The sequence below is a fragment of the Engraulis encrasicolus genome, chromosome 19, assembly GCF_034702125.1.
Source record: "Engraulis encrasicolus isolate BLACKSEA-1 chromosome 19, IST_EnEncr_1.0, whole genome shotgun sequence".
NCBI lineage: Eukaryota > Metazoa > Chordata > Actinopteri > Clupeiformes > Engraulidae > Engraulis > Engraulis encrasicolus.
In genome coordinates this window covers 38,388,618-38,398,739 of record NC_085875.1, presented here as the reverse complement: position 1 = coordinate 38,398,739, position 10,122 = coordinate 38,388,618, and the positions used below count along the sequence as shown (strand labels likewise).

General features: G+C 43.5%; 1 protein-coding gene across 7 annotated transcripts in view; it reads right to left on the bottom strand.

The window, feature by feature from the left end:
- map4k5 (mitogen-activated protein kinase kinase kinase kinase 5) overlaps positions 1 to 9,505 on the bottom strand; it is a 91,454-nt gene extending 81,949 nt beyond the window's left edge. For all 7 annotated transcript variants that reach the window (XM_063184329.1, XM_063184330.1, XM_063184332.1 and 4 more), the window contains exons 1-2: positions 9,355 to 9,505; positions 8,235 to 8,529 (exon numbers count right to left, since the gene is read on the bottom strand). In XM_063184329.1, coding sequence (XP_063040399.1) covers positions 8,235 to 8,342 — 108 coding nt within the window. In that variant the 5' untranslated portion in view covers positions 8,343 to 8,529; positions 9,355 to 9,505. The remainder of the gene's footprint in view (positions 1 to 8,234; positions 8,530 to 9,354) is intronic.
- Between the last annotated feature and the right edge of the window lie 617 nt (positions 9,506 to 10,122).

The following is a 10,122-nucleotide window of genomic DNA, read 5'->3' as shown; positions in this document are numbered from 1 at the left end:
CACACAGTAGCACAAACACACACACACACGCACGCACGCACGCACACACAAACACACTGATCTGTGTAGCAGCAGCGGCGGCTGCAGCGGAAGTTATGCAAGAGTCGACATGACAAAGCGGCCCTTTCCTCTCCCGACAGAATTTCGCTACTTTTAGGAGCCGCATGCACTTGGTGGGTCACCGCCGGCCACTACACTGCGGATGACATCCTATCGTTGGAGATAGGCAGCCACTGTGTTGGTGGGCGTTCCCATCCATCGTGGAAAAAAATGCTTGTTTGGAACTCAGAGCTAGCCTGGGAGATGCCGCCTGTGGCTTGCATGCATGCCTAGTGGTGGTGGCACTGGCACGCAATTTTGTTCCGATTGTCTTCCACGCACACACACAAACTTTCCTGGAATCTCAAAAAGCACAACAACAACACAGAACCCCTTCTTGTTTCTTTCACCAAAAATACAGCCTAGCAGGGCTTGACATTAACGTTTTCACCCACCGGCCACTGTGGCTAGTGGATTTTCCAAGTCACTAGCCATTCAGGTATTCCACTAGCCACGAATTCTTGGTGGTGTACATCTAACCTCAGAAGATGATGTGCTAAAACAAGATGAGTGTATAGCATTCTACATGGAATTATATCAAGCAAATAGGAACGTTTAACTTTTTCTTGAACTTAAATACAAACAATTGATACACAAGGGGCAAACAACAGAATATAGGCTATTATGATGCGTATGTCATACCAAGGAATAAGCTGCCAGCCAAATTGGCTAGTGACCCTGCAAGTATTACTAGCCACAGCCCAGTTTTACCAGCATTTGGCCGGTTGGCTGGTGCCAGTGTCAAGCCCTGCAGCCTAGTGTACGGCTATGGGTGATGTGTGTATTTAACTAGGGCAGCATGCTCTTATCTGTCCTGTGTGTGTGTGTGTTCTCTTCACTTCCTCTCACACACACTCGCAGGAAGCTCTAAGTGAAAGCAACGCACAGACACAGACACACACTGCGTTTGTTTGGTCGTAAATAAAGCCCAGGTTGGGCCCAGCGGACGCCAGAGTTGGGGGATGACTGGTCCACTTTCTCCGCTTTTCCAGGAACTGGCCAACAACCATTATCCTGGTTCCCTAGAAAGAGCGTGGGGGAAGGTCGAACTGGTTCATGGCCAAGCGGCAGAGACCATGGCGACCTACGCTGCCTAGTAGCGGAGGTGGCTGAGGAAGTTTCGCCATGAATTCATTTTATTCGCTCTGGACGTGACATTGACATGTTTGATTTAGCTAATCACATAACGACTCTGGCTTGACAGCCTGAGACATTCAGAGATATGAACATTCCAATTGGTTTTCGCTTCACCGCGTCATAGCTCATTACCATACTATTAGCTTGACTTAATTGTTGAAATTCGCTCTGGTCGCTCAGTTCGCTTCGCCACTGGCGAATTCGCTCTAGTCGCCCAGTTCGCCTACCCTCCAGAGAAATAATGACTTCCGTCGCTCAGTTAGTGTAGGTCGCTCTTGGTGTGAACAAGGCATTAGGTTAAGTTCACATTAATTAATTTTTCCATATCATCGTGTCGACATCTTGCAAAAAATGTACGTTTACAAAGTTTCTGTCTTCTCAATAAAAGCTGCTCTGTTTACAAAGAAATGCTGATCGGCTGGGGGGGAGATGGGTGCTCCACCAAAAAAAAAAAAAAAAAAAAGCAGGAGGGATGGAATGTGATTCTGCCCACCCCTGCCGTTGTAATTTACGACCGTATAATGCCAGGCTAGCTCCACTCGGCTGCCCACGGGTGGCCTCTCTATGGAAGCCTCTAGACCAGGGGTGGGGAACCTGTGTTTCGAGGGGTATTTGTGGCCCTTGAGGCCGTCTTATCCGCCCCCCCGAAATGATTTTGATGTTATGCAGTTTCACATGAAATATGACATGTTTAGTAAAGGAATCTTAGAAATTACATTTGCAATATAACTCAGTTATATTTTCAGGGGACCTAGTGAAGGTGGGGTATGTTGCAAAGGTGGCCACCTTCAAAATAAGCCTTAAGTCAGGGGAAAATCCTTGTTTGTTTTTAAAGTAAGGTCCTTGGAGAACTTAATAAAATCTGAAGTGGCCCTCGAAAATGGTTCCCCACCCCTGTAGTAGACAGTCTGGAAGTCAGGATGGGGAAGGTGTAGAGGGAGAAGTCTTTCGTGATTGTTACTTCAACTTCAGCCCTTTCCCACTGCTGCTAAGTGGTGGACAAACCATAAACACATAGCCTGATTATCATCGACTTTCAAATCTCTTCGAGACTTGGTCTGACCAAGAGCATAACAATAAACTTTTCCCAAACGGCATGGTTGACCCGCCTCCCTAGGTTTGCTACTGGTTGACTGGTGTCCTACAGAGTGGGTGGAGTTCCTGATTTTTCCAGAGATCAGAAACGATATTTACATTGCTCTTGGCCTGACTAGTAGCAACACTGAAGGTGTTGCGTCACTAGGAGGACGTGGCCTGGTTAGTAAACACAGGCAGTTTGATGTGACTTTGATGCAGTAGGCCAAAAAAGTCCATATGATTTCAGTTGCACTGAACGGCAGTATTAGGGAATGAATTGTAATGAATGGCATGCTGCACTGAACTGGCAGAAGTGTCAAAAGGAAAACTAGAAGAAAATTCATCATGTGAGTCAGAGGTGTCAAAAGTAAAAGTGAAGTACTTTTGTGGTGTAATTACAACACTAGCACATGCAGTGTTTCCCATACATTGAGGAAACTATGGCGGCCCGCCATAGTTTAAATTTGGCCGCCATAGTTTACGAAAATGTAAAACAAAATATATATTTTTTTTTATTATTTTTTTTTTTTACTTTTTTTTTTTTTTAACGATATCCGTTTTTGTTAAAAACGATTTGAATTACGATTTTGAATTTCCTTCGCATTTTCCTCCTGGAGTATACATCCTATAGACTCTATTGGTTAGATTAGTCCCACGGTAACACAGAATGAGGGGAAAGCATTAGGAAGTGACCGTAAGGGTATTGCAGTTGATTCATGTGTGCACACGTGTAACATCGGGTGAGTAACAGAACATGTGCGCAACGATGCGTTATGACACGCCGATATGCGAGGATCTTCGTCCAAATCGCTAGTCGCATGCATCATCGCTAACTGCGTTTACATCGCGTGCCGCGTGTAAGGGAAATGTTAGTTGTTGACATGTATGGAATTCACTTCAATTTGTGCTGTTTCTTGCTTCAGTTGTGGACAAAACGATTGGCCAAACTCACAATAGAAAGCCTTTGCTGTGCTACTGTCCCAGAGAGCTGGAAAAAAAAAACCTTCATAGAAGTCACACTTAACAGGGGTGTTAACCAATCCAATGAGTTCTCTCATTGTTCTCTCATTGTTCTCTCATTGTTCTCTCATTGTTCTCTCTCTCTCTCTCTCTCTCTCTCTCTCTCTCTCTCTCTCTCTCTCTCTCTCTCTCTCTCTCTCTCTCTCTCTCTCTCTCTCTCATAGTAGCCTACTATTTACCCATAACAAATGGTGAATTTCTGAGCCCTTTTTAATTTGTAGCCTATACCACTGAAGGCATGATAATGCTTCATCATATTTTAGAAATAGGGCCTATGTGCCTTTTATATACCAAATGTTTATCATTTTGAAATTGTTTCAGTTGTTTATGACTTGTGTATGACTGAAATTATCTCTGCATACTATCAGTGCTGCATTGCTTTGTAAAGATAGGCTATTCAACACACTTTAAAAACACACTGAAAAGATACGGCCATAGTAGCCTACTGAAAACATTTTGTTCATAATAATGGTGATTAATAAATGGTGGTCTTAAATTTTCATACTGACATCCTTGAATTTGACTTGGTAGATCACGGCAGACCATCAACTTCAAAAGTAGATCTTGGTTAAAAAAAGGTTGGCACCCCTGCTATAGAGAGAACCACAAGTGCTTGAAAGACAGGGATCAAAAGCCTAGTCAAGTTGCTGTAATTTACTTGGGTTTGGGAGCAATATAAAAAACCTTCAGAGAAGGGACAGTTGGGATGAGTTTACTAACACTCCCTAGGCTTTGTTTTACAGTTGTAATGAGTTTGGTGACAGACCTTCATTGACACAGCAGAGGAGACATCGGGCTGCATATAGAAATTAATGTGTAATGAATGTGAATATAGACATAAATGTGTAATATGTTGTTCAGCCCTTTTAATGGGAGGAATTTGGAAAAAACTGGCCCTGTCACCAGCACCCCTCATGTAGAATGTGTACGCCTACAGATATGTGTGGGGGAAAAGGCATAGCCTACCCTCTAAGACCCTTTTTGCCTATGCGTTAACAATTTCACAGTGCTCTTAAATTCTTATCTCTGCTCCTATTTTGTTTTATTATTGTTTCCCAGACCCCTGCATGAGGGACGAATGAAACTGTGTTGTAAACAGAAATTATTCACTGTACTGCATTTTTTGACAATGACAATGTACTACTATTATACAAGTCATGGGTAAAATCTTATGTAGCCTTATTTCTCAAAATATAAATGGCTGAAATATAGGCCCAGGCCTACAGTTTCTCCATGCGCCAATGTCATACTGTAGTCATTGTTTTGCCGTTTTGCATTTACGCTGCAAGAATATACACCCCCCCCCCCCCCGGACAAAATCAACCCCGGCTGCCCCCATAGTTTCCAAAATTTCTGTGGGAAACACTGACATGGTATTACATAGCTGTTACACCATTTACTCCATTGTACCTGAAGTGGCGGCTGATCTAACAAACATTTTTTGCCGCCGAGCAGCTATACTGGGGAGAAGTATTTGCCCGACACGCTATTAATGCAAAGAAGCTTTCAAGATCTTCCACGTTTTCTTTTGCTTTATTTACTTATCTTCGTGGGTTGAAGGTTCAGTGTTCCATTCATGACAGTTAAAATCCAGACATTTGAAGTAAAGAAGCCAGGTGTGCAAACTCGCAGGAAAAGTGCTAATGCGCTGTGCAATTTAAGCTCAAAGTGTGCACAGAGTAGCGTGGTCAAGGAGCGGTTCTTGAGCATAAAAACAAGGGGTGTAGCGTGGTCAAGGAGCGGTTCTATGCATTTAAAGTGCGGTCAACAAAAGGTGAGCACTCCCCAGATACCCACTCAATCTACAACTTGGCTGTCATATCCCCAACACCAGGTGATATACAAAATCTAATCACCACGTGACCTAATCTAAGCACGTCACCACCCCAACGTGCAAAGCACATTCCCAAACTAAAATCTGTCCGCAACAGTACCTAATGAGGTAGATAGACTGTGTTGCTACTGAAAAACACTGAAAACCTAACGAGGACCCACCACAAACTTGATCCAACCAGTGCAGACTTAGCTAATCGTAAGACAAGTGCAAGGGTCTACTGGTTACTCAGATAGGTAACTTGTGTTGGAAGGAAGCTGTGTTTCTTTTTTTTCTTTTTTTCAACACCTCTGATGTGAGTTCCACACTAGCACGTGATATTACATAGCTGTTGTTACACCAGTTATTCCACTGTGCCTAGTGAGGTATGTATATAGACTGTGTTACTGAAACACACTAAAAACCCACCACTAAGAACCCACTAAAAATGTGATCCAAATATAACAGAATTAGCTGATTGTAACAGAGGTATACTGGTCTACGGGTTACTCAGTGAAGTTACCTGTGCTGGAAGTAAAGTGGGGGATTTTTCACTTCTACTTTTAATGATGACATTCCGACCTGCAAACAAGCAACAGATTGGAGTTCACAGTGCTGTGCGCTGGATTAAACTGTATGGAATGCCATGTTGTTGCACAACTGAATTGAGAAAGGGACACTAAGCTAAACCAACCCTTTTCCACACCGGCCTGGTAGCATCTGGGACTGCTCAGTTCAGTGCACTTGTGCTGATTGCTGCCATAAAAATTGAAAGCTGCAGCCACTGCCAGATCTGTGTTTTTTTTCTCTCCGCGTTGCTCATTTAAAGAGGTGTCGTGTCGTGTCGTGTCTGTCGGCTGCCAGTATTTACACTCTACAGCCAATCGCTCGGCGCGCCTGGTGTGTCCTGCAACCTTCACTTTACCCCAGTATAGTGTGTGTGTGTGTGTGTGTGTGTAGGAAAAACAGCAGGGGGATAGATGTACAGCAAGGATGGAGACTGACTTTTTTCCTGTGCACACACACGTGCAAACACAGACACACAGACACACAGACACACACACAGTCACATGATGGAAACAGGCTCATTGTTTCAGGATCACTTCAATGTTTGCATGTGTGCAAGTAGCGATGGCACAGATCAACAAAGTGTCCCTTAGTTTAAAGGGATTTCACAACAAGCATTTCAGATGCATAACACATTTTTTCACCCTGTCTGAATTAGGGATGTTAACCGGTAACCATTTAACCGATAGTTGACCGGATCAACGTTAACCGGTTACATTTTCTACCACCGGTTAACCGGTTATGATAATAATAATAATTATAAATGTATAATATTAACTTCCTCCCAAGACGCCCCCAAAAACGATACTTTTGAGGTTTTGGTATGATAATTCAGCATTTTCCATCTGGCGACACTGGCTGGACATGACAGGTCCTGTCTGCGCAGCAAAAAAAAGGCTTATGTGAGAAATAAAATTTGAAAAATTCAGTGCTGTGCATATAAGGCACGCGAACGTTATATCATTTAAGATTACCGGTTAACCAGTTAACCACCAGTTAATGAGTCTCAGTAACCGGTTAAGATATTTTTTAATTTTCGCCTTAAAAAATATCTAGTGCCTTAGGACAGAGAGAGAGAGAGAGAGAGAGAGAGAGAGAGAGAGAGAGAGAGAGAGAGAGGGAGGGAGAGAGAGAGCAGACTTGAGATGACATTTTGCTACCAAAACAAATTAATTTCGGAAGTGCTGTCAAACCTATGACAATTCCTGAGGTGACAACAGTGTGAATCAGAGGCCAACCCCCGACCACAAAACAATCCCTAAAGTATAATGTTATTATCAACTCGGTGCGGAGTGGCAGCGAATGGTTTAAGCATCCAACTAATCAAAAAAATGGTGGACGCTATGTCATGGCAGAGCTGCATTGGGAAAAAAAAGTTGTGTGTGTGTGTGTCTCTAAAGAGAACAATGACCACCATCAGAAAGGCTATGCCATGCAGCTGGAAATCAGATGAAAAAAAACCTAAACCACTTTTTGATGAAACAACTTAGAAATTACATTCACAACCTATTTTTTTTTCACTTTTCAGGTGAGCTGGTCAAGGTGGTAGGGTTCTTTTTTATTATCATTTATGTGGCTGCCCAACTGTAAAGTGCTGGGGTAAACCCTTGAATCCTACAGTATAGCCCCACCCTGACACCCCCAAAACAAAACAGGTGAACCTGCTCCGGATTAGGCCAGACTGGGTAGCAGTTGAAGTCGCATACATGGCCTTAGGGTGAGATGGAATGGGGTGAAGTGGGGTGGGGTGAGGTTGCTGGGTTGGGTTGGGTGATGTGGTGCGGTGTGTGAATTGCGGTGGTGACTCAGACAAGGAGCAGAGCTCACTGTCACTCTTCGCTGGTGGCTTTGTGACTCATCTCTTGTTTCATTGTCAGACACTTTTGCAACCAAGACACCCCGGCTAAGAGTCAACGACAGAGGATGTGTACAACTGCACTGCAAGTAGTATTTATGTGGCAAATAACGTGGGAACACAAACCCAGGCATTGACTTGAGCTTCTGTCTCTCTCACTCTCACTCACACCTACACAGGCTTTGTTCGCGGAACTCTACTTGTGATGATCTTGCAAAAGACAAGTAATTCTAGGAGAAGTCATTATCAACGTGCGGGTATGAAAGGTGTGTTTACTCTGCTCTTCACAAGGGATGCATTCTGTTCTTCACAGCAACCCAAGTGTAAAAGGTTCAACTTGCTAGGCTTGCCTGTGAATGTGACAGCTGACTTGTGAGGCAACTAAATATACACAACAAAAACAAGGACCAAACAACACTGACAAAGTACAGAAGTTTCCTTCCTTCCAAAAGTGAATGTTGATATCTGGCCTTGGGCTGAACATTCACAAAGTCTCGACAACTATAACCTTCAAGAGCTGTATCAAAAAAAAGTCCATGAGGCCACTGACTATGCATTTTACCCGTTTAACCGTTCTTGTTCTAGCCCGGATCACAAACATCTTCGCAGACATTGGTGTGGTACCTGACGTTGCCAATGCGAATGGCACTGATTGATTAGACCTACCTTGTAGACATCTCCGTATGTCCCACTGCCAACGCGTTGAATCAGCTCAAAGTCGTGCTGGGGGTTTCGGCGCTGTATCTCAGCACTGGGTCTGGGATAGATGTCCATCGTAGTTTCCTGGCTAGTTGGTTAGCTATCCGTTTCTTGTAGTCGTTCTTGTTTACATTGACAAGAGCGTCCACACAACAGAGTAATCCGCAAAGAAAAACAATGTCAACTGACAAGCGAGGGTCCCTTGGGGGCCTAATCAATGCGATGCCACTCCAGCTTGCACATATGGATTCGGGTCCATTTCCTAGACGTCGAAAAACATACATAGAATGCACCATAATTAAAACCATGCAATTAACCACATCTCAAACGTTTTACTTTAACAAAATCATTAAAACAACAGTGCTGATCACGTGTGTCGACGTTATCAAGATGTTGTCTAAAGAAGATAAGATAGAGCCTACCGCTCAGATTGTTTCAAGTCACAAGTTAACATTCACTTGAGGCACCAAATGACCGTTCAGGCAGCACAGTTCGCCATGGACAGTAAGGTAGTTATACTGTAAGAGCCAATACTTACAAAACTTAGCCGAGACAATGCCTTCAAACAAGCCAAGCGCATTGTTTGTATCAACAGTCAGCAGCTCGAACAGACACATACCTTTGGACACTTTTACAACGGAACGAACACCGTGCATTTTTTGACAAATTACATATTCGCTAGCACAACATGATTAAATCCAGCGACCTAGCAAGATTGAGGCTAACGCAATATTGTTTCTACCTTAGCTAGTTGATAAACACAGTTCATCTAGCCGATTAATAAAAGTCAACTTCAGGGATCTGTATGTCAGATGAACGTGTGATGATGAACTTCAGGACAGCAGACCCCATTAACTTCCATAAGATGTCTGGGAACGCACACGAAACCATCGACATAGTTCTAGAGATGGCAACTTAGCTAACTATCTCTGCATCATCCTAGGTCCGAGCACTCTATCAGACAGCCTGCTTTTCTCTAGCTGGCGCTGGCTCCAAGGCTGCTAGCTATTGCTAGCTAGCAGAAAAACTCAACACCTTTGAAGTTCACTCTCTGCCCAGCTAGTGTTATGAATGTTTACGAACTCACCTTTGTGATTGTTGGCATCCACTGTAAAGGAAAAAAGTGATTTATGTATTCCCTTTATAACGTAACAATTTTTGCGTCGAAATCTACATCCGACCTACTATTTCACAGAGTTTCGCGGAGCCTGAAACTTCTCTTCTGCACACCAGTCATATGCTACAGAACGGGTCTGGCTAGCAAACAGTCAGCTACCTGGCTACTCTCCACTCCCCGCCTCGAGACGGATGTCATTTCCTCCTGTGCAAAGCAAATAGTTTTCTCCCCGTTGCTCACCTAACCTTTTGATGGCAGACAACAGTTTCACCTAGGCCTACCTTGTGGACTGCAGGCTCAGTATTTAGGCTCAGTTATTTAGGCTACAGTTTATTTTTTTTCTCTTACAGCATTTAAGCAATATAGCCTCTTGATGTCATCTACCTATACCATAGGCCTACAATACATATTATAACATGTAAAAAATGCCTATGATATTTTGTGGTTTGTTATTGTTATATGGTTTTATTATTCCCAAATAATGCAGGCCACAAAGTTCCATTTAATTCCATTACCACATATTTTTGTACATTGCACCATCTAGCGAACAAATTGTATATTGCAAAATGTGCCTCACGTCAGCCTCATGTGCCGTCCCAAGAGACCACTCTCACACACACACACACGCACGCACGCGCGTGTATGATGCCAGCCTGCACAGCCCTTTTAATAAATCCCAGTCCCACATCGCCCTCTAGAGGTAAGTTATGACACTGCAGTCACCCCAGTCCTCGTATG